General features: G+C 34.9%; 1 protein-coding gene across 1 annotated transcript; it reads left to right on the top strand.

Annotated features, from left to right (window-relative positions):
* Nucleotides 1-10,349: 10,349 nt before the first annotated feature.
* LOC138695317 (glutamate receptor ionotropic, delta-2-like) lies at nucleotides 10,350-24,736 on the top strand. The gene is made up of 7 exons (XM_069819742.1): nucleotides 10,350-10,497; nucleotides 14,944-15,212; nucleotides 19,240-19,454; nucleotides 19,571-19,663; nucleotides 20,445-20,620; nucleotides 23,149-23,358; nucleotides 24,431-24,736. The coding sequence occupies exons 1-7, from the start codon at nucleotides 10,403-10,405 to the stop codon at nucleotides 24,618-24,620; spliced, it is 1,248 nt and encodes a 415-aa protein (XP_069675843.1). The 5' UTR covers nucleotides 10,350-10,402; the 3' UTR covers nucleotides 24,621-24,736.
* The last annotated feature ends 1,434 nt before the right edge of the window (nucleotides 24,737-26,170 follow it).

The raw sequence follows: 26,170 nt of genomic DNA, 5'->3' as shown, positions 1-26,170 counted from the left end.
TTAATAAGTGAACAGTATAACATTTTTGTTAGTAGATACTTCTTTTGTAAGTATTTGTGAGTGATATTTTATAATTACTGTATGGAAGAAAATTGCGAAAAATTATGAATATGCTGAAATATTAACACTAGGGTTGTCAGATTTTAAAAATATCAGAGAGAGTCATTTTACTGCAGTTGATATACAAACGACGTAATAACAATGTATTATTTAATTTAGTGTAGCCTATATATGTGTAGGAAAATTTAAGAATTACTTTTTCGACATTTTAATGAATATTTATAATTACATTAGTTACAATTTACAATACTGTGTCATTTAATGTGATATAAAAACAAAAGAAAATACATGTTTGTTAAGTAACATTTAGATTAACATATAAAATAAAAAAATACAAACTTAAAGTGGTAGGAGAGTATTCTCTTAAATCTGCATATCCCTCAAGTCTGAACATGGTGCGTGGTGCATTTGTTTCGCGTCGTGCGCGAATTTCATTTCTGCTTAGGAATGGGCAATAATTATCTTCAAAGTGGGACCATTTTGCGTTCCACAATAGGTATGAGCGGGATATGGGAAAATTTCCTGAAAATCGGGAATGTCTCGCCCTATTGGGACATCTGGCAACACTAGCTAACGCCAATTCAGAAAGATTTTTTATTGAGTTATTTTATGATGCTGTCTCAACATCTAGGTTATTTAGCGTCTGAATGAAATTAAGGTGATAATGCCGATGAAATGAGTCTGGGGTCCAGCACCGAAAGTTACCCAGCATTTGCTCGTATTGGGTTGAGGGAAACCCCGGAAAAAACCTCAACCAGGTAACTTGCCCCAACCAGGATTCGAACCCGGGCCACCTGGTTTCGCGGCCAGACGCCCTGACCGTTACTCTACAGGTGTGGACTTCAGAAAGATGCCTCTTAATGCATTTTAAAACCAAAATTCTGTATATTTCCATACTTCTCCGTTAATAATAAAATTCTCCTTATGCTGCTGAAGTAAGACACAGTGAGTGATATATAGTGTAAGTCAAAGTCCATAATTTGATGTTTCTGAAATACAATGTCACCTATATATACTATATACATGATTCCAAAATTGTCAAAAAATCTGTATAGTGTAGGTAACCAGTACCTATCTAACTCAACATATAGACGTACCTAACATCATAAAGGTAATTGAATTTATTACTTATTTATAAGTTGTTAGCGGTTATATCAGTTTGCATCTGTTACAAAGACAACTACACGACTGTCACTCAAGTAACGGTCAATAAGTGTGTATAACAGGTAGCATGAGCCAAAGGAGGCAGTCAGAATGAAGCAGCCAGATATGTATGTAGTTTCTCTAATAGCAGATTTCTTTCTGTGCAGACATACAACACAAGTAACACTGCTTGTATGTTGGGGTTTGGGTAAGCATTCATTTATGTGTGTTTTTTGTTGTTTGCTTGTTTTTTGTGTGCCCGTGTGTTTTTGTGTGTGCGTGTATTTTTTGTATATGCACGTGTTTTTGTGTATGTGCGTGTTTTTCGTGTGTGCATGAGTTTGTTTTTGTGTGTGTGCGTGCGTGTTTGTTTCTTATGAGTGCGTGTTTTTGTTTTTTGTATGCGTGTTTTTATTTTTGTGTGTGAATATTTGTGTTTTTGTTTTTTTTGTATGTGTGTTTGTTTTTGTGTGTGCGTGTGTTTGTGTTTTATGTCTGCGTGTGTTCTTTGTCTGCGCGTATATATACGCGTGTTTTTGTTGTGTGTGTATGTATGTTTTTTGTGTGCGTGCATGTGTTTAAATTGTGTGTGCGTATGTGTTTTTGTGTGCGTGTGTGTGTGTTTTTTGTAAGTATGTGGTTTTGTTTGCGTATGTTTTTTTTTTTGTGTTTTTAAATCAATTACCGGTAATAGCAAATTATTTTTATAATTACATTGAGAAGCAAATTTTACTATAGGCCTACAGTAGTGCGAAAACTATCATCACGTTGAAGAAAGAAATACACTTCAGGGTGTTGTTTAGTCAACTGAACAGGTCGGAACTTCATAAGTGATACCAATAAGACATCACACATGAGACAACTAGGCCAGCTGATAAGGGGTAGGGTGGCTAGTTAAGGATCTTTCTCCTTTCATTGCATACTGTACATCTCTGACTAACTACTATTACACTAATCAGACTTCAGATGTATACAAACAGTTGTTCTTCCTCTGACACGTAGCCTATCATCAAGTGAGATGTACTGCCTAATAATAGATGTACGGATACGAAATTAAAATGTGGGCCGAGTCTTGGTAGCAGTCCTCAATGTAGGCAACAAGCTTCGCAAGACTCTCCACAAGTAGCATAAATTTAGGCGCCCTTGTTTACTTCACATGCGCAATGGGTTGTATTTGGAACCTAGTAAAATTAGGTGACCCAAATTTTGTTTTTGGGTCTGTACATATCAGCCAGAACTTCAATCAAAGGTCAGTAGAAATATGTTTCTGCTTCAAGATGCAACTCATTTACCTATATGCTCCTTAACAAAATATGATGCATTAGGCCTACCGGTATGTCATTTATCTGCAAGTTTATTGTTGTTATTATTATTATTATTATTATTATTATTATTATTATTATTATTATTATTATTACTGCAGTTGTCGATGACGACATTGTCATTGTTGTTTCATTTGCTTCCTCGAAATTCCTCTTGACAAACTTAAGAATCAATTTGATTTACATAGGTAAATTTACAAGTTAATTTATATAAAGATATCAATAACAAAGATATAATGGTCAGGATTGTTGGAATTAGTAAAAATATTGTAGGAAATAATTTTAAAAAAGTATACATTCGAGATTTTTTGAAGGTAGAAAATTGTTTTCTAGATAACGAGAGAATAAAATAACAGTTTAAAATATTTGGAGAGGTCTTGCATACATCAACAAAGAATTCAGGGATTGATCCTCTAGCACTACTTTATGGGCCCCTTCAGAAGAGGCCATCCCGCGCCGTGGGGTCGCGGTCTAAGGCATCCTGCCTAGGACTCACGTTACTGAATGTGCGCTGGTTCGAGTCCTCGTGGGAGAAGAAATTTTCTCATGAAATTTCGGCCAGTGTATGGGACCGGTGCCCACCCAACATCGTGATGCACTTGGGGAGCTATGATAAGTAGCGAAATCCGGTTGCGAATGACAGTTATAACGGCTGGGGGGGATCATCGTGCTAACCACACGATACCTCCATTCTGGTTGGATGATCGTCCACCTCTGCTTCGTCATGTGGGCGTGAGGCCAGCAGCCGGCTGGTTGGTCTAGGCCCTTCACGGGCTGTAGCGCCACGATTATTATTATTATTATTATTATTATTATTATTATTATTATTATTATCATTATTATCAGAAGAGGCCACTTAGCACCACCACTAGTGGCACGTTAGTGGAGCTGGGAACACACATTAGTGGCACTGCTTAATTCACTAAATTGTGGTAAAGAATTTTTCAGTCTTCCGGTAGACATGGACATAGAAGAAGATACATTTTTGGAAACTTTGCTCGTACAGAGAAAGAATAGACGTAAAAATAGAAGAAGAGTCTTGGTCCATCGGTTGGTTTTGGAAAGACTGAATCGAGGACTATTTCATACTTTGTTTAATGATTTACATCAGGACGATAAAAAGTTTTTTTTTTCTTTTTCGTATTTTCGCATGTTTAAGAAATCATTTCAAGAACTTCAAAGCAGGAATTACCAAAAAAACACCGTAGCACAATAGGCTGTATATTGTTGTGGCAGTGTAAAAAATTGGTGGCCCAACATTCGTCCATTAGCAGACCCACAGATGTATCACTAAATAATGGCCTGGCTGAAGCCCCGTCTGAAATCTACAATTTAATTCTATGTATCACGACAGGAAGCGCCACTTATAGTGGCCACCACCAGTGGCGAAGCCAACCATTCAGAGCATCTGCAGGCCACTATTCTGTGGCTGTGTCTAAAGGCCTTCATTTAAGGGTATATGTGCATGAACTACCACAAATATTATCAGAAAATGCAGGCTCTAAATTTCTAATATTTTATAAGAAAATGAACTCACAATTGGACAAAAATTACAAGGTATCACAATAAGACTCATTAGTACTTAAATATCTGATAAAAATATTAAAAAGTTAATAATAATATTTTTCAAACCAGTTTTATCAAAGTAAAAAAAAAAAAATCTGCAGTTATATCGTTTGGTAACCATAACATTGTTATGGTCTCTCTGACATCTTTAATATTTTTCCTGTATGTAATAAAAACTTATTTCTGAAAAGTAGACTACTCTCAGAAATGGAGAGTTGTTTATTTTAATACAGTTGATTTCTTACTTTTCCTATATAAGATATATTAAAATTTACATAATGTTTTGTGACCTAATTTTTCTATTTTCAAAGAATTAGGCATTATTGTAGTCTACCATTCGCATAAATGCATATTAAATCAGTGTACAAAATTTCAGAATTCCATTTCTAATGGTTGTGGAGTTATGAAATAATATGTGTCAACATTTTCAAATTTAGGAAAATTTAATTTAAAGTAAAAAGTGAATTCTAAAAAATATTATTAGTAACCTTTTTTACGCTTTTATCAGATATTTAAGTTCTAATAAGTTTTGTTGCGGTACCTTGTAATTTTTGTCCATTGTGATTTCATTTCCTTATAAAATTTTAGAAATTTAGAGCCTGCATTTTCTGATAATATTTGTGGTCGTTCACGTACATATACCCTTAAATCCATTATTTACAAGCAGCAGCACTTCTAAAAGTGATCTCGTCTGAAGGGGCTCTATTATCAGATGTTTCCTAAAAATTTTTATCCAAAATATTTATGAAGTTAGTATTTCTCAAAATTGAATTTTATTAATAGTAATGATTCAATTACCATTTTTATAAACTACATATTTCTAATTCATATTACTTAAAAGTTTTTTTTTTTTTTTTAACTAATGGCGGCTACTTGACTGTTCATCATTTCACCCTATGAAGCCAGTTGTGTAAACCAATTTACCGACAGAGTTGTTGCCCAGGATGCGCCATTAGAGGCTCCTTTATGCTACACCTGTGATGAGTTGTAATAATGGAGATTTGTTGGTATGCCAAGCTTCCAGAGAAGACCCTTATGTTACTTGCACCACTGGCTTGCCCAACACAAGTTATAAATCGGGGATCGAACTCGGGTCCAAAGGATTACAAGTCCATTGCTCTAAAGATCAACAAGGCGAATTATTTAAAAGTGTTTTTCTAAAATTTGTTGCGTCCTGAAGGTAGAGTTAGAATTGACTTAAAACAATAAACATTTCTCCTCTAATGCATTATATTAGCGTACAATCTACTATGTTAATAATTATTTTGTCTCCTATACTCAACCTTGACGTACATGTATTTTAATCTCCATAGGTAATGTTCTTGATGACAGGATAATTTCTGGCTCATTACTTTATTTGATAAGCTCTTGAAAATTCTTACTGCACTCTCTAAGCAACGATCTCATTTCCAACAATGAACTGCTTTCGACGACAGAGAATAATGGAATTATTTCAACAATATATGTATATTGCAATGCTTCCATAGGAAGCAAAACATACATTACAATATTTCCTTTGAACACGAGCTACATGAAGATTATACTTTGTAAATATTTCTTAAAGAAATACATTTTATGAAAATCATTTTTCAATATAAGTTACATGGTATAAAAAGTGATTTTCAAAACATATCTGTGTTCTGCAGATTGCTTTTCAACATACATATTATGGAAAACGGAAATAAACATAAATTATCATTTTCTAATTTTATTTTATTTTTTTTTTATTTTTTTATTTTTTTTTTATAGGAACTTCCAATGTTATGAAACAACTGTCCGACAGAGGTCTGAGGGTCTCATCTCCTTCTTGGAACGAGAATGTAACTCTGGCAACTAATGCACTAACAATTCCTGCAAATGCAGGGCCAATCGGGACTGTTTTGGATACATCTTGCGATTCTACTGAAGAGTTTCTAGTTTGGGTACAGTACTTATAATACAAGTGTGCCATTGTTATTACAAGAGATTATAATTATAATTCATGACATAATTATAAATAATACGAGTAAGGCTTGTAATAGTGTTACTTCAATTTTGAGCATTGACTAGAGATTTTCCTTATCGTCGCAACTTAGAGAACAACTCTGAGAATTACTTATCTGTAGGTTATTTTCAAATTAGTATCAGCGTGATTTCCCGATAAAGGTCTGAAATGTGGTGGTAATAGTCAAATTTATTACGGTACCAAGTTAAGAAAATATGGAAGCTGTACTCTTATATTCTTAACACCTCATATGCATTCAAATTGTGTATGAGATGTAATTTACTGTTACAGCAAATATACAGTACCCGTACCGGTAACTTGTTTCCTTTTTCTAGGCTCTGTCTTTAAACGTTTTCCATAACCGTGGGATCTACTGGTTATTTCTCAATTATGATAAGTGGAAAGTTGGTCACTTCATACCATTTACTTCAGGACAACATTTCTACAACTTTACAACACCGACTATTACAATAGCATCTTTGGAATGTTTTCCTAGAATTCCTTTAATTCGTGTGAAGTCTGTATATCAGTTTCATACTTCATCTTACCAATATAAGGAAATTGCTGGACACTGGAGTCCGCAACGTGGCTTGAAACTAAGACATAGTGTATTCAAACCGAATGAAATATACGATCTTGAAGGAGCAGTACTTAATGTTACGGCAGTGGTAAGTATAATTTATGAAGAAGATAACTAGATTTCATATATCGTCGTTGTTCCTGCAATAACTTCTATGTAACATATTTATCGATTTTCAGATTTTTTCTCTATTAAATAACTTAAATAGTGATATAGCAAGTAATAAAATCTCCTATGTGTAATTATATTTATTTGTTTCGAAAATGTAAGAATTTACATTCTCCTATATATGCGGCTGCCATAGAATGAATAAATGTGTTTTCTCTTCTTACTGAAAAATTTTATATTTTGCATATAGGAGTTATTACAGGAACAATGACGATTAAGAGAATAAGATTATTTAAGAGAATACTTTATTTAATTGATAAATTGTTATAAAAATGAGTTTTGTTGTTTATATTTAATGTTAACTGTATAGAATTTCTTCCATCTCAACAACCTTCCATCTGTTCTGCATGTGCCCATAATTTTATTATTGAATATATACCGGTAGCCTACCAATAGGACTACTGCAGTACTGGTACTGGTTATTTCTCAATTATGATAAATGGGAAGTTGGTCATGTGTGTGTGCTTGTGTGTGCACGATCTCACGCACACAAAGATAGACATATAGGGCCTATGGAGTGTAACAGTAACCTAAGTTATTAATACAATATGTTTGGATGGTTTATATAATGTGCTTGTAATTGACCTCAGAAATGCAGCAGTTAACAAAGTGATTAATATTTAAATCTTTTCTTTCACTCTCGTCTATACCAAACAGCTACACAGTCTAATTTCCTTAAATAAATGAATAAAAACAAATAAAATATGTTACAGGGTTAACAAAGGGTAAAGATATTTCAATTATTTAGTTTCTTTTGTCATTTTAGTACGGTATTAAACATTAAACAAAAAAAACACGCACGTGCGCGCATGCACACACACACACACACACACACACACACACACGCGTACACGCACACGCACACGCACGCGCACACGCATGCGCACGCACACGCACACACAAAAGCTTGCGGGAACTAAAATTATTCACTATGAATGTTATTGAACAAGTAATAACTACTTCGCTTCGTTAATATTATAAATTTTGGTGGTACTTGTTCAGTAACATTCATCAGTGATTATATAAGTGTTAAAAGAGTGTATCCAAGAATGAAAAATAAAACTTTCGCAAGTGTAGCATCAAAATTAGTCTAGCATGCATTCTACTATCAAATTCTGAGATATGATATGAAACAGAGAAGAGACTGGATGGAACAGTGGAGACTGGAGATCGAGCTAACTATGTATTTAAGAAAATTTTTTTTTTTTTTTTTTGCATGTCATTTAGTATTAAGTTGTTACTGTAATATATACTATCTTCTATAAACCATACTATTTTCCACTTTCAGTGTAGCTATATTTAAAGGAATTGTAGTTTTGCATGCGAAGCTTATTTAAAATTAAGTTTATTTGTATTATATTGTATGTTATGTCATTTTTCTTGTGTACTGACGATGTCATGAATGCTTGTAATTCTATCGGATAATAAAGATCTGATCTAATCTAATCATACACGCCATTTCTACTTCCTGAAAAATTTTTTTCAAGCAGGGTAAATTTCACATAATCAAAACTCATTTACTGATATTTATAGAGCATATGTATGGTACCGGTACCAACATAGAATATTATGTAATTATGACTATGACTATAATATATTCATAACTAGCCATACCCGTGTGCTCCGCTGCACCCGTTAGAAATAAATATAAAGTAATTACATAATTAAAATAGGACATTTGATCCAGGAAACATTCGTGTTTGATAGAAGGATAAATCGTTTATTATGTTACTTAATTTAAATTGTATTTAAAAAATTAAAATGCGATCATTTTGATCCAGTCATAAAAATTATTTTAGGAAATACAGGAAACGAATGTCTATCAAGTTTTCTGTGCATAAGAAGCTATTTTAATCTTACCTGTCCTCAATTCACTCAGAAGTTACTGTAATAACATTATAGCATTATGTCCATCTAGAGAAACTACACTTTCCAATGGTGAAATAATAATTAATTATTCAAATCGGTTAATTTAGCTTCCGATATTACCGGTACTTCATACAAACACAGAAACATTCTCTGTAGGCTATGTTTCATAGCTTTCGATTGTTGTTGTCCAAGGCCCTTATAGACGAAGTCATTTGTTTTTTATTTCATTACACCGCCTTATATGGAGTTGTAATTGTAATTTTGAAACTCATTTATCTCATTAAATATCAGTCTTATCAAAATTTTGCATGGAGTAAAACTTATCTGAAATTATGTTTAAAGAAACTTTTGTTATGTAATATCTTTCATGAAAATTAATAATAAGGGAGATATTTCGATTTATTTAATTCGAGCCCCCTTTAACCCCCCTTTTAAACAAAATATTTTGAATGTCATATAGCCTAAATTCTAAGTTACAACAAACTTAATTTATATTCCAATTTTCATATATATCGGTTCAGCCATTATCACGTGAAAAGGTAACAAACATCCAGACAGACAGACAGACGTACAAACAAAAATTTCAAAAAAACGATTTTCGGTTTCAGGGCGGTTAATTATATATGTTAGGACCAATTATTTTTGGAAAATCGAAAATTACCAGAAAAATTTCGGTTACAGATTTATTATTAGTATAGATTTTTTTGTCATAGCCCAACTACGATATAATATACTGTATATTATAGGTCTATCATTTCACTTAATGGTACGTAGAAATTTTAGTATGTTATATTTACTTGTCATAGTTGTCTTGAAATAACGAAATGTATAACTACGGTATGCATGTACTGTATATAATGAATAAAATTTTATTTCTTCTTCCATAGAGCCCATTTGCTGCTCAACAGAGTCATCAGATGTATGACTGGACACTCTTGCAGCTGTTGATGGAAACACTTGACTTCAGGTGAATGAAACACATGCATCCACACCACAAAACAAATAATACTGCATACATATTCAATTTTAACGGAATGTATGCATATAATGTCTCTAATGCAGCCGTTGCTAGGTAATAAATAATGACATCTTGGGATAAAACATCAACTATTACAAGAAGGCAGATCCTGGATCTATTATTAAACTGCCTCGGTGCCAGAGAAAATCTTTCTGTTACTAACAAATTATAATCATCACAGATAATTCTGTAGGACCAAAAATTAATCTCTACATAGATTATTCACCTAACAATGCATATACTGTAGGAATTCCGGCCGCCAAGTCAATTGAGTGCGCTCCTTGTATCATGACTGTTGACTTAATATACATAGGTATAGGTATAAGTCGAATATGGAGTAAGGCCACTAAGGAAAAAGAACCAAAGGAGAAAGTTTCGATCTGGTGCGGTATGGTGCGTTGGGTTGAACTTCGACGTAGTTCAGTGGTTAAAGTGCCCAGTGGGTAGAACTGGGAGATCTGGGTTCGACCCTCGACGCCAAAGCGAATTTTTCTCCATTAATAACAAAAAATATAATTATTCACATTAATGATTATTCTTTAAATATTTTTATATGAAAGGAATATTTTTTTTGGGAAGTCATTAGTTATGAATTAAAACTGAACTTTTTTCTTTACATTAACAGATTGCAAGTTGTTGAGTCAAGAAGCCGATATAGGAAATCCACAGATTTATGGCTTCTTCAGCAACTAATGAGTGGCCGAGTAGACATTGGTGCTTCTAGTATTCTTGTGACACATGACAGAGTGGGACTTGCGGAATATACTATGGCTATTGAGAAATTCAGGTACACCTAGATTATTATGCATAACATAAGAATAATTCAGAGTTCGTCCAATATCAAGACGATGTCAGATTTAAAATCCTCATACTCATTCCTTCTACTCAACTGATGAATTTCTGTGCTTTTAAATTGAATTAATTGACTTGTTATGTATTGTATGTATTTGTAAAGCCACCGGCATAGTTCAGTTGCAGAGACACTTGCCTCCTGATCTGGAATTACACTTGGGTTTGGGTTCGATTCCCGCTTGGACTGATTACATCGATGGGCTTTTACCGAGGTTTTTTCAACCATAAGACAAATGTCAAGTAATTGTGAATACTATGCCTTACCTCGTATCGCCAAAAAAAAAAATATATATATATATAATTTTTTTGTATAACTCTTGTCTTGTTGCACACCTTGAAGCTTCAATGCTGATGTAAAATCTATGGATTATAAATGAAATGACATTAAAAAATAATGTTGAAACAAATTGAACTGACACGAGGAAAAACAAGAGCATAGGAATAAAAGTTGGGGACCTTCTCTAAATTTCTTTATCAAGCACTTGATAAAGTTTCCATGGAATGCAGTGACATATTTAACGACAATAACTGAACTTTAAAATTATTTTCTAGTGTTATTAATGTAACATACACTTCCTACACCTCTTTCGAGTTTCATTCTACTCCTACTATTTTCTCACTTGTTCAAAATGACATCTTACAGCTTACGAATTTGGCTGATGCTCAATGAACAAGATGTAGAGGTTCTAACCCATATAGACAGAAATTCGTAAAGACAATAAACAAACATATGTGGTAATTGAACCCATGACTCTGGCTTTACCACCACTTACCATTACTGCTACCACCACCAATATGAAGTTTTTTTTAATACCTCGCATATTGGCGTACAACCATTTGCGCCTAGCCTACTTTTTGGTGATTATGATGAAGAATACTGTTCTGAGGTTGGTGCATCCATTAGTTTGGATTCTGTTCGCCCTGTGTGACATGAGTATAGAATGGATGAAGATAAGGCCGATAACGGCGGCAAAATGAGCCGAGGGTCACGGAGACTAAAGTTACCCAGCATTTGATCTTAATGAAGTGAGCCAAAACCCCAGAAAAATCTTCAACGAAAAATCTTCAACCAAACAACTTGTCCCAACCATGATTCGATCCCAGGTTTACTAATTTCGCAATCAGACATGCTAACTACTATTCAAAACCACTAATAGTAGTAATAATAATAATAATAATAATAATAATAATAATAATAATAATAATAGTAGTAGTAGTAGTAGTAGTAGTAGTAATAATAATAATAATAATAATAATAATAATAATAATATATATAATTATATAATCATCATCATCATCATCATTGGCACTACAGCCCGTTATGAGCCCTGGCCTCCCTCAGTAGGCGTTGCCATCTGTCTCTGTCCTGTGCAACAGTCCTCCAATTTCTGTATCCCAGTCTTACAAGATCCTCCTCCACTCCATCAATCCATCGCAGATGTGGTCGTCCTCATCTCCTTTGACCTCCAGGGTTTGTGAGAATAATTATTTTACAAAGTTCTGATGCATCCATTCTCAACACATGTCCCACCCACCTCAATCTAATTATATAATAATAATAATAATAATAATAATAATAATAATAATAATAATAATAATAATAATAATAATAATAATAATAATAATAATAATAATATTATATCATAATAATATTAATAATAATAATATGTTATTATTATTAATATTATTATTATATAATATATATAATATGTTATTATCATTATTATTATTATTATTATTATTATTATTATTATTATATATTATATAATAATAATAATAATAATAATAATATGTCATTATTATTAATATTATTATTATATAATATATATAATACGTTATTATTATATAATATATATAATGTTATTATCATTATTATTATTATTATTATTATTATTATTATTATTATTATTATTATTATTATTGGCTATACTTGGCTGATATATATTTTTACAATAATGTTTATTTTTAAGCTCTATGTCTCTGGATTTAATAAATTTCGGTTCTTTATTTTCGTTTTGAATAACAATGATCTTCATGCCACTTGACATCATTTGTTCAGGACTGGTCTCTAAAACGAATTGTAAAAGATGACTCAGTCACCTCCACCTACGAAAGGCTGTCAGTGTCACTCAGCGTTAGATATGTAAATATGTACTCTATTGTATTTGATATGCAGTGGCGCTGCTGACCAAGATTACTTTCCATAATCGAATTCTTGTTTGAGTGATCGATAAAACTTGAGCATTATTAAACAAAAATTTTAAGCATGAAGTATAATAAGTATAATCCTGTAAAAGTGTCGTGCCAATTGGAAGTAACGAGAGATAGGAATAACATTTTATTTTGATCAATATATCTGTTACACGCTTTTTAAACACCATAAATAATAGATTTAATGTTATAATTCAATAGAAGTACTTAAACTGGGTCATATTAACGCCTCAACTCAACTATATCTGCCACTTACGGTACATACTGGTATATATTACAAGTAATAGTATTCATGAAAGGAGAGTACTGGTACTTTTTATTTCCTTAGTAGACACAATAATTCTCTATAATTGTTACATTTTTTGTGTCAATAACGGTCTATTACGATTAATGAAAATTATACATTTGGCCTTGGGGAAAAAATTGTCCAAATTTATAGTCACAGATTTGGTATCCACTTCAGAGATAGTTAAGCATAGGATGTGATCTAAGGGTTTCTCAAATACAAACATTTATTTTTTTTTTCTAAAACAATTCTAACTTAATGAGAAGCGTACATATTACAGGTTATCAAAAATTCTACAACTGCCCAATAAGTTAGCACCACAAGTTTCGATTTTCCAAATGGAAGAATAAGATTGGGATCCTGCAATGTCTAAGGAAATTTATACTTAACAAGAAGAAGATTTTCTCAGATACTACCGTTTTAGCTGCTGTTATTTAATTTTGTATCCATAATTTTATAATCATTCTAATAACTGATACAGAAAGTAATGAACTACTGCATCTCATCTCATTCCCATGAGATAAACTTCACACAACCCATAGCGAATATTTCTCAGAGCAGGTACTGGTAACTGCGGAGATTCCGAGAGTCCCCAAGCATAGCTAGGACTGCCAGATATCTCAGATCAGAATAAGAGACAGAATTAAATAACTCTTAAAGGTAAAAAAGTAAACGTAATCCCTTTACATGCGATGAAGACACATGGGTTCATGGACGTAGATCTCCATGCTTTCGTGACCTTGGCACTGGAGTGAACGCCTTTCACCCTTGGGAAAGATCCAGCACTCAATTTGACAGGAGGGTAAGTGGACCTCAGGATCGTTATGGAAGTTTTGATAACCAGAAAAATCTTGACATCACATGAAATTGAACTCAATACCTTCTAGTCCGTAGCAAGGTGCTCTACCAACTGTTACACGGCCACCATGAATAACTCTTAACATATAAATAATTCAGCCAGTAGCCATAAGAATGTTTATTGTTTATCTACAGAATCAAATTTAACATTTGAATTTGTTACTTAAAAGTTTTTTCTTAACATAGTTGAAAGAAATCTTTGCATGTCATAGGAGAAATGTCTATTTAAGTCAACAAAGCTCCTTAATTTAACCATGTGGACTCTTGTTTATTATGTTTATAAGCTTTAAAGGAATTTAAAAAAACCTTTTCTAAAAATGCATTTGAACAAATATTACTAATTTGGTACTTTAACCCATATTCTTCAAAATTGCAGCCCATTTACTGTCAACACCCAGTTTATCTTCGTTCCTTACAAATTGTTTAATAATTGTTAAAAAAAAAAACAATACTCTTATGGAACTGATGTAGGTTAATATAATATGACAGGTTTCAATGTCGACACCAATCTATTTACAATATCGAAAGTAAGTTACTATTTATTACCTAAATATAATGCCCTTAATTCAAATAACAGATTTTAACTATGGAAATCAAGCAATTTATAAAGATGTTGTACACAGTTTTAAGAAATTTTGTTACATATTCAATGAGTCTTAATGTTTTGCTTTGGCTGAAAAACGCACAAATTACAAAAATACGGGAGCAATTGGCACCTCATAAACAAATTAAAAGGAACAGGAACATCTCTCTTAAATACAAGACTGTTTCTTAAAATCTGGAACGTCTGGCAACCCTGAATAACACAAAAATGGTGTCATCATCATGATTATCATCTTTTCCTCCCTAGACACAGTGATTATTTTTGTAGTTCTGATTGTGGAGATTCATGAAATTATGTAGATATATAATAATTTTCCTAGACTTAGTAAACTTTGTTCATAAGCAAGGCCCTGTACCTATTTGACTCAATGTTAAAATAATTATGGTCATTGTTAAGTTTATTCCACAGAATTTGTGTTACAGACCAACGCTGTATTACAAGGTACAGTCTGTCAGGGCTGCCCGCAACATATACGTCCTGCCTTTCTCAGTTGGAGTGTGGGCATCACTCTGCTCTCTGCTGTTGGCTATCACTGTCGCCCTCACATTCATTCTACGTCGTGAATCACAGCTACCAAAACGCGAGTTTGGTTTATTGGTCACTACAACAGGAACAGGTGACAAATTGGTGCAACCTAAATGGGAGCTTAGTGAAGTGCTTTTAGTCACAGTTGGCGCAGTTTGTCAACAAGGTAAGGTGATTTTCAATAGTAGAACAGTGGATTTATCTGCAGTGATATTCCTTCTTAGAATAGAAATATTTAACTATTTACTTTACAAGACGTGTTCTCGTAGATGTGATCAAGAGGTTTGAGAATACGTACCAGTAACTGAGTTTTATGCCAGTTGTAGTAGAGCTATCTTTGTGAACAGGTAGAATGCGGATACCAGATAAAAAAATAGTCTGTAGCTCTAGATCAGCAGTCGTCAGCACAGTGCACCCTCGGGCTAGCATCTCTCACCTGCGGATAAGACATTGCACTGGCGTGCATCTGTGGCTGCTGGCGGGTATGTTTTCTACCTCTCTCTTTTGCACGAGGGTGCACATTTCGATGCACTGCTTATCCGTTACCCATTTCAGCGAGTGCTGACGACCACTGCTCTAGATGCAAAGAAGTGACAGCACCATTATCATACTTACTCTGCAGTGCTCATTGCTCATTTTACAACAGGAGAAAATGTACTATTACTGACAGTCGTCAGAGGGTGTAAACATATTGAAATTATGCCAACGATAAGTTACTGTACAAAGCTTTTTCATATCATTTTTAGTAGTTTATAACTTCTCATTTGTTATTTCATTGCATTCAGTCTTTCTAGTCTTTAAGAGCATTTTCTTCCTAAACTTTGTTGTACTGTTCTAGCGATCTTGTTAGGCGTAATTCGTGCTACATTATCACTTCATATCATCACATTACATTCGTTCTCCCTTGATTTTTTATTTTACACATTTGTCTGATATTATTTCTGATTTCTGATTATTGTATCTAGCTTTCCTTACAATTTTCATTAATATATTTATTTTGATGGATAGTTTTGTGTTTTAGTCTCATTTGGTGTTCTTCCCACAACATAAGCCAAGTCAAGTCTCATACAGTAACATTTGAAATACTGAAATCAGAAGTAAACACTGAAATACTGAAATAATTGTCTTTAGAGACAATTAATATTAGATACCCTCCACAAAACTGGCTTCATTCATACACTGACGGATCCTTGATCTCCAGAGAACAAGGTGCCGGTGCAGGTGTTATGTGCTGTCTCTTCTCACTTTATAGATCTCTTGGGTATGGAACAACAAGTTTTGATGGAGAAATCATTGCAATAAGTGAAAGTCTCAGGAATCTTCTATGCCACATCAGTAAATTTAGGAATGCAGTTATATTGTCAGACTCCAAAGCAACTATTCTATCATTAGTCTCTAAACACACACCTTCATCTCAAACAGCAGAAATAACTAAAATGCTCTCTCAATTAATATCACTCAATAAAAGAATTGTATTCCAATGGATACCATCCCATTGTGGAATCCTGGGAAACGAGAATGCGGATGCTTTAGCAAAGAAGGGCAGCACTGCTACTTACAGACCTGTTACTAAATCTACGTATTACTGTGTAAAAAGATTTATTAAATCTACATACTTAGACTTCAACAAACAAAATTTGATAACACAATCCCAAGGGAAAAAATGGAACTCTCTGCATCAAAATCCACAGTTAATTCCCGATTTACCACGAAAATCGTCTGTAGCTGCATTTAGATTGGCAACAGGCCATGATTGTTTGGCCAAACACCTGCATAGAATTAGAATATATCAGTCCCCTAACTGTCCATTGTGCAACTCAAACCAAGAAATGGATTCGGAACACCTCAAAATCTGTGCTTCAGTGGCTGGTCATGATAATATCTTTGAAAAATATTGGAGTGCAAGAGGTCAAATGACTTTATTGTCAAACGCCTGGCATTAGAAAACAACAACAACAACATTTGTACTTTTGTATCCTTCCTCATATGTTTGTTATATTTGATCACTCGAATATTTTATTATTTCTGCAACTTTTTCACGTGATGAGTATTACATAAAATCAGACGAGATAAAATTATAAATCGACGCAGGGGCAAACATTGGACACCCAAAAGCAAGAAGGGCAAACTAAACTGTAGCTTTTCTTAAGCCAATTCAAGTTAATTTATTTAGTCTTAAATTATTACAATGATATTGAACACGTTCATGATTAAAAATACTGTACAATACAAGATACAAAACAAAATATACTGTCAGTGTAAATAATGTAAAATAACATGTTTAACAAACAGCTACACGATGTTTGCTGCGAATGCAATAATTAATTATTGGTGACACATTTAGATAAAATTTGAGTCGGAAGGAAGCTGAAGAAAAGCTATTTTGGTGGTTGATGATGACAATGATGATGATGATGATGATGATGATGATGATGATGATGATGGGGGAGGAGGGTGAGCAGTAGAAAGAGGCAAAAAGAAGGTCTTAAACGACAATTTTATTGTGAATTGGATAAGGTGAACACTTTTTTCTAGGTCTAGGTCTATCTACTTTTGATAGAAAAACATTGGGAATTTAGTATAGAAACACATATTGCATTTATTGATCTCGAGAAAGCTTTTAATCATGTAAACAGCAACAAACTTATAGAAATATTAGTACGGTATATTATAATATTCCACAACATACAATTGAAAATATTTTTAATCTCTACAAAGAAACTTTCATTTCTATAAAAATTGATAAGAAAATATATTATAATTAATTGGAAATTTTTACTGATGTCAAACAAGAATGACCTCTCTTACCTCGCTTATTTAATATTTATATCAACGCAATAGTATGGGAATTTAGGAACTCAAGACATGGTCATATAACTATAAATCGAAATTTGTGTCTGGACTTAGTGACTTTTGTAGATGATTTGGTTTTGCTAGCACTTTAGAAGATGATTTACAATGATCAGTCTATAGTTAAAAATTAATAGCTGATAAATATCGTATGGAAATATCAACGGAAAAAAAAATAAAAATAATGGCATTCTGCAGCAAAGAACCTGTACGAAGCAAAATTTCTATAAATGGTAACATTTTAGAAAGGGTTAATGAATTCAATTATCTTGGTTTCAAGCTTTCCTTTCTACCTCATCTAGAGATATCTCACAAAAAAATTTTAAATTCAATAAATCTGCAAGCATCATCAACAATACAATGAAACCTTCTTTAATCCAAAAACATACCCGCACTCGTCTGTACAAGACCTCAGCAAGACCTGTCCTCTGTTATGGGAAGCTTGGACCTTACGAAAAACCGATGAAAATAGAATTATTGCCAGTGAAATAAAGTTTATACACCGAACAGCAGGATACACTAAATGGGATCATAAAAGAAATGAAGATATCCTACAAGAATTGGGAATGGAACCTGTACTGCAGTATATCCATTAATATCAAGACAACTGTCTTCACCATGTCGAGCATATGCCTAGAACAAGGATTCCTCGAGCGATCTTGAACTGCAGACCAACAGGAAAAAGATCATTGGGTTGCCCTGTGAAGAACTGAATTGAACTGAAAGAGGAGAATTGGGAGGACAAATTTTAAAAGGTACACAAAATGCGTCCTTGCAAGGGGTTTGGGGCTGAAAGAAATTAAATAGGTGAGCTCCAAGCCTGTTGGCCACTTGTCTCACTCTGGATTACGTTGCTCCACTAAAGGAGCTCTAGAAAATTTTGAAAGGGAAAGCCGAAAATGGACATAACCTCTTAGGTGCCACATACGCGAGAGGACGGAAATGTGATCAAAGTGATCACAGGACAGGACGAGGAGGAAATGGCTGGTGTAAATCTGCACATTGAAATGAACTCTGTCATATCGCAGTGCAGGTCGAGTGAGATGGCGGGAAAGCTTTTGTAGACCGGAACAGTCCCTCTAGGACTATCACCTGTTAGGAAGATGATGATGATGATGATGATGACGATGACGATGACGATGACGATGACGATGACGATGATGACGGCGATGATGATGACGATGACCTACTGTAGGTCGTGTCTTACTCTTGATTTAAGTAGCCTTGATTCTGAATCATAAAATAATGCTGAAAATGTTAATGTGTACAATATTCCAATTGGGTTTCTTCTGTCTGTTTTTTGTTCTTACTTTAAGTGATAATTGTTCGTTAATTCACAACAGGATCAGCTCGAAATCCTACTACATCAGCAGCTAGAACAATGTTCATTGTTCTGTTTGTATTGGCGGTGCTAACATACACTGCCTACTCAGCTAGTGTCATTTCACTACTGTCGTCTCCAAGTTCCGTAACAAGCACACTGCAAGGAATACTGCGACATGGCTCCAAGATGGGTCTTGCACTTCTCAACATACACTACTACCATTCCCATTTCAAGGTAATACTACGCTCCTTGCGTATTCCACTGTTTCTGAATATTTTTTTTAAAGTATAATGTCTTACTTTTCATATCATAATCGAAATAAAATAATAGTATCTTTAATTATATTAAAGAATGAAGACAATGCCGTTTCCCAAAAACTGCACAAGATTGAAGTTTCGCCATCATTTTTGGAGCTGGCTGATGGTCTAGAATCTACAGTGAAGGTAAAGAAACATAGAAGAAGAAACCAACATATTTATTAACAATAAGTGAAGCTGATCCATTTTGGAGATGCAATACATGTACAGGGTACTGATCAATTAATTCAAATTTAATAATAATTTTTATTGAAGAGTAAATTAAAGTTGTTTACATAAAGCTAGCTTATTATTGTAGAATTAAATAGTAGTAGAGTGATTATTGTCCATATATGTGAAAATTTATGATTTTTATGGAGTTGATTAAAATATTTTTTTGCAAATATTCTTCTTTATCCTAACCAAAGGCTTTGAAGAACTCGAGAACTGTGTCAAAGACCGTCTCAGTAATATTTAATTCCTAACAATGTAAGTGATACAGTCTTAGACTTTAAGGAAGCTATTAAGACAGTAGTGTAAATGAAATATTGCTTTTCCTGTAGAAAGTTCTGTACTTTTCACTTTTATTTTGAACCTCTTTTTCGATCTTCTTGCTCTCGTCATATGTTAAGCTGCCTACTCTTCCATATTTCCTGGGATCTTGGGTAGGCCTACTGTGATCTTCTGTCTTCCATAGTTTTCTGAGTTTCTCTCGCTTCCTTTCCACCACGTAAAAAAATAGTAATATTATTTCATTTCATTTATTGTATTTTATAGATTTTACGTTAACATTGAAACTTTAGGTAAAGGGAGTAATTGTTTGTTGATTCCTCTCTCTTGAAGATGGCGAGAGTAAACTGGAACAACCATTTGATAATTCCTGATGAAAACTATTGAAGGAGTGTTTTAAAACTTCATGTATTCACAGGGCGAAGTAGCATTTTGTGCCGATAAAGTGGATGCTCATACTTACCTACATAGTAGCCATCAAACAGAGGTCGCCTTGTGTAGTGTTGGAGAGATCCCTTTGCTGCAGGGTCCGGAATATCAACGTGCTTTTGCTCTTCCTGTATCATCTCCATATACAAGGGCAATTAATTATGGGTAAGGCAAATAACAAAATTACAAGCAAACTTAAATACAAACCACATTTTCAATTCATAGTAATGTATAAAATGCTACAAATAACAAAACCAGAAGTTTCAGAATAGTAAATAACGACATCATAGATTGAATATACTGTGTGATGATGGTATGTGAGATAATTAGATAAAAATGAGAGATAGGCATATAGACTGAGAAAGAGAATGTGTAAATTCGCAGAAAGACAAAGTTGAGCACAGTCGCTTGTGTCCAAGCTGTTGACAATAACTTACAAGGGAGCTGTCACTGATTTTATATCGAAACCTATCTTGAAAGTTCGCTGACAAAAGGGACGTCTTTTAAGAATGCCACACACCAAAATTCAGCTGCGAGTTTCAACTGCAAGTCTCTGAGATCGAAGCTTCAGTGTTGCCTGATAAAACAGCCATTTAGCAGCAATTGGAGCACTCATCAGCAGTAATGCGGTGAGGCTCAGCTTGCTGTGATACCGCCAAGAGGCCAGGCAGGGGTGCACAAACCTAGCAATAAAACTCCATGCTTTTCTAAAAAAAAATGTTATGTTTTATTTAACGACGCTCGCAACTGCAGAGTTGATATCAGTGTCGCCGGATGTGCTGGAATTTTGTTCCGCAGGAGTAAATCTACTGACATGAGCCTGCCGCATTTAAGCACACTTAAATGCCATCGACCTGGCCAGGGATCGAACCCACAACCTTGGGCATAGAAGGCCAGCACTATACCAACTCGCTAACCAGGTCGACTCCATGCTTTTCCCCTAGTGTTTTAATAGATTCATATCTCGAAATCGGAATTTGCAGTTTGAACTCTCAGCTAATTTTTGGTCTATGGGCTTTCTACAGGGTGTTAAAAAAAGTATCCAATATTTTAGGAGGTGATAGTATGCATCAGAACAAGAAAATTTCTAATAAACATGGGTCCTACAACACATACTTTCTGAGATCTGAACACTTGTTAATAGGAGGTGCTCAATGTGACGTTCATTTATGGCGATGCATTTTCTGCCCTACAATACAGCAGACTACCAGTTAATCATACCGTAGTTGACACCCCTGGCATAGAATACTGATATGTCGCAAGGAATTACTGAAAACAAAAGTTTGGTTGCGGATATGAGTAGGGTTCAGCAGAGATGGTGTTGTGAATTTTCGTAATCAGCATGTGTGGGCTGATGAAAATTTCCATGCAGTTGAAAAAAATAAGGCATCAGCACAGATTCTCAATCAATATATGGGCAGGTGTTCTTGGCAATAGATTAAGGGCCATATGAGCTACCACAGAGATTAACTGGGGCTCGTTATCAGGACTTTCTTATTAACATATTGCCTACCTTGCTGGAGTATGTGCCATGTCAACAAAGACTACAGATGTGGTTCATGCATGATGGCACACCAGCACATTTTCTCCGCAATGTGCGTGAACACCTGACATTTCAGGACCGCTGGATTGATTGGGGAGGCCCCATACCTTGGCCTGCTCATTCCCCAAACCTAAATCTCCTAGACTTTTGGTTTTCAAGAACAACCAGGTAAATTTCAAAGAGTGCGTGATTCCTTACGCCGAAGGGCAGAGGAATGCATTGCCATGAATGGACGTCACATTGAGCACCTCCTATGAACAAGTGTTCAGATCTCAGAAAGTGTGTGTTGTAGGACCCATGTTTATTAGACATTATTTTTTTGTTTTGATGCATTCTAGCACCTCCTAAAATATTGGTTACTTTTTTTAATACCCTGTATAAGGTGTAGATTATTTCAGTAAAATTTCAAGATAGATTTTGATATGAGCTCACTGACATTCCCTTGTTAGTCTAGCGAAAACGAGTGTTTTGTTTCACTCTTGTTTTAGCACTTCTATCATCTTTATTTCTCCTGTATATCAGTTAATATAATAATAATCCGTGGCGCTACAGCCCGTGAAGGGCCTAGGCCGACCAGCCGGCTGCTGGCCTCACGCCCACATGCCGAAGCAGAGGTGGACGATCATCCAACCAGAATGGAGGTATCGTGTGGTTAGCACGATGATCCCCCCAGCCGTTATAGCTGGTATTCGCAACCGGATTTCGCTACATTAGTTAATATAAGATTCATTAATACTGGTAACACCACCAGATACAGAAATAACCCTTCTGCTAAAATAACTTTATCACACTAAAATTAGCTATTTTTTACAGGTGTCACTTTAAAATTTGCAAAAAAAAAAAAAAAAGAAATATATTTATAAAATAGCATATAAAATGGTGACAACCACATAAGCACAAAGTTACAGGGGATAGCACTAACCTACTACCTCTAAGAAGAATCACCTCTGGATTGAATTCTGGGCCTCCAGCTTAGAAAGCTAATACTGTAGCAAATCAGCTATGGTATTATAATTACAATCCTTTAATTTTAGTACAGTACCGGTATTTATATGAGAAATTTGTAAAATGTTGACAAAATAGGAGCCTGTCTATGGGCCTATCAATTTTCAGAGTATTGTACAATTTTTGTCAATATTTTGTTTACTAGGTTGATGCGCCTAATCCAGTTTGGCCTAATGCAACGAGAACGTCAACGGTGGTTCCAAGTAAGGCCACTCTGTGACACCCCTGAGCCTCCAGCAGGAACAAGTTTCATCAGCATTGCCCTTGATGACATTTATCCAGTCCTCTATCTCATTGCTTTTGGATTCATCTGTGCATATGCCCTCCTACCACTGGAATGTATTGTTCATTATTGGTACGTACTAATTAAGCAAAGTACCGTAATTTTTATATTTTCAAAACTGCATTTTGTTACAACAATACTTGCACAAAAATATTTCTGCAGCAATATAATTCTTAGACATAAGCATTTCAGGATTCTTTTTACTTTCAGATCGAATACATACCGGTATTGACTTGTTTTTCCAACCAGCCATTTAACAACAATGCATTAACTGCATGGTTATTTAGCATTGGTGGAATTGGTGATAGTGAAATGGTGTTTTGACAATATGAATTGAATGATCCACCAATGGGTTACCTGACATTTTTCTTACTTCTGAAAAAAAAATAGCCTGGATGGGATTCGAACCCAAGCCAAAGCCTTTTGTTAGTTTTAATAACACACTTGCCTTAGTGACATTCTTTTATTCGCTACATTGAAATATTATATATTTATGAAGAGGTTATGCTTAAAATAATCAAACTGTTGCCATTATAGAAGAGGAACAGAGTTAGTTTAAATGTTCATATAACAACAACGATGACGACTATATGATATATTACACTGTATTGTCTCTTGATATTACTTCAGTTCAGTGTGAAACTGTTCTGTTGCTAATGCATAAATACACCACCTGAAAGAGATATTTCTAGCCTGCAGATGGTATTTCCATACAGTAGTATTACGGATCAAGGTTGTAACTAGGGTAGGATCTGTTTTCTGTGTCACCCGGAACAAGCATGGATTCTATTTCCCTTCCCTCCCCATTCGTTGGGTTGGTGAGGGAAGTGTTAGCAAGTTTTATTATTCTATTATACATTAAACTAATAAAACTTATTTTAAATTAGTGGATCTGCCGAGTTAGCTCTGTGGTAGCACGCCTGTCTCCAGACTAGCCAACCTGGGTTTGATTCCCAGCATGATCAGAAATTTTCGTGTAAAATTTTTATCTCGCGACTAGGAGAGGGGGCAGTGCACAACTTCTGGTACATTGCAATGGCAGATTTTCGTGATAATCGAGGAACAATTCCTGGATTAGGTGTAAGAATTTGCCACTTCTTGCCTTCAGCACCTGATGTTCATTGTATTTTCTCTTATTGTGCAGTATGAAGCTGTATGCTCGGAAGTATAAAGACAAACAGTCTCCTCGTCACAAATGGATAAGAAGGCAAAAAGTAATGAAAATGATGTACACAACTCCAAGACAACGGGCAAGAGCCATGTGGTGGGTCTCAAGGGCGTGGCAGAGATTTCGTCGTGGCTTGTCTAATGCACCATTACCTTTCGTACATTAACACGAAAATATCATACTATATGGTTGTCTTCTGCTAAGTAGAGGCTCTCAAAGTTTTTGCTTCTGTGGAATTTCGTCACCATGTATGCTGTCAAATATGTTGTTGTTGTTTTCTAATGCCAGGCATTTGACAATGAAGTCATTTGACCTCTTGCACTCCAATATTTTTCAAAGATATTATCATGACCAGCCACTGAAGCCACTGCTGTCAAATATAGGCCATTCAGTATCTCGTGAAATCTACCTGCGCATAAGGGGAAGGAAAAAGTGGACTGAGGAGTTTCCCTCTCTCCCTCCCTAGCTAACTTGCTTTCTTCTTTTTTACGGAGGAGGGACCTGAAAGCTTGCACTGCAGCTATGACTGTGCTTTTGTACAAGTACTTTTTAACTTGGCTCTAGAATATGCCATTAGGAAAGTTCAGGATAACAGGCAGGGTTTGGAATTGAATGGGTTACATCAGCTTCTTGTCTATGCAGATGACGTGAATATGTTACGAGAAAATACACAAACGATTAGGGAAAACTCGGCAATTTTACTTGAAGCAAGTAAAGCGATCAGTTTGGAAGTAAATCCCGAAAAGACAAAGTATATGATTATGTCTCGTGACCAGAATATTGTACGAAATGGAAATATACAAATTGGAGATTTATCCTTCGAAGAGGTGGAAAAATTCAAATATCTTGGAGCAACAGTAACAAATATAAATGACACTCAGGAGGAAATTAAACGCAGAATAAATATGGGAAATGCGTGTTATTATTCGGTTGAGAAGCTCTTATCATCCAGTCTGCTGTCCAAAAATCTGAAAGTTAGAATTTATAAAACAGTTATATTACCGGTTCTTCTGTATGGTTATGAAACTTGGACTCTCACTCTGAGAGAGGAACATAGGTTAAGGGTGTTTGAGAATAAGGTGCTTAGGAAAATATTTGGGGCTAAGCGGGATGAAGTTACAGGAGAATGGACAAAAAGTTACACAACACAGAACTGCACGCATTGTATTCTTCACCTGACATAATTAGGAACTTAAAATCCAGACGTTTGAGATGGGCAGGGCATGTAGCACATATGGGCGAATCCAGAAATGCATATAGAGTGTTAGTTGGGAGACCGGAGGGGAAAAAGACCTTTAGGGAGGCCGAGACGTAGATGGGAGGATAATATTGGGGTGGATTTGAGGGAGGTGGGGTATGATGATGGAGACTGGATTGGTCTTGCACAGGATAGGGACCGATGGCGGGCTTATGTGAGGGCGGCAATGAACCTTCGGGTTCCTTAAAAGCCATTTGTAAGTAAGTAAGTACAGCATGCCACACCGTGAACTTAACCTGGTCTGTTGTATGGATGTTGATATTGAATTAATGATGGCGAAATGAGTCCGAGGTCCAACGCTGGAAGTTACCTAGCAATTCTGCTTCAATTGGTTGAGGAAAAACCCCCCAAAAAAACCTCAACTTGTCCCAACCAGGATTTGAATCCAGGCCCACTCGTTTCATGGCCAGACGCTCTGTTACTTCACAGAGGTGGACAGTAGCTTGCTTACTCTCACC

This window comes from Periplaneta americana, chromosome 2 (genome assembly GCF_040183065.1).
Source record: "Periplaneta americana isolate PAMFEO1 chromosome 2, P.americana_PAMFEO1_priV1, whole genome shotgun sequence".
Classification (NCBI taxonomy): Eukaryota; Metazoa; Arthropoda; class Insecta; order Blattodea; family Blattidae; genus Periplaneta; species Periplaneta americana.
Note: the sequence above shows the minus strand (reverse complement) of the source record. Positions and strands in the feature narration are given on the sequence as shown.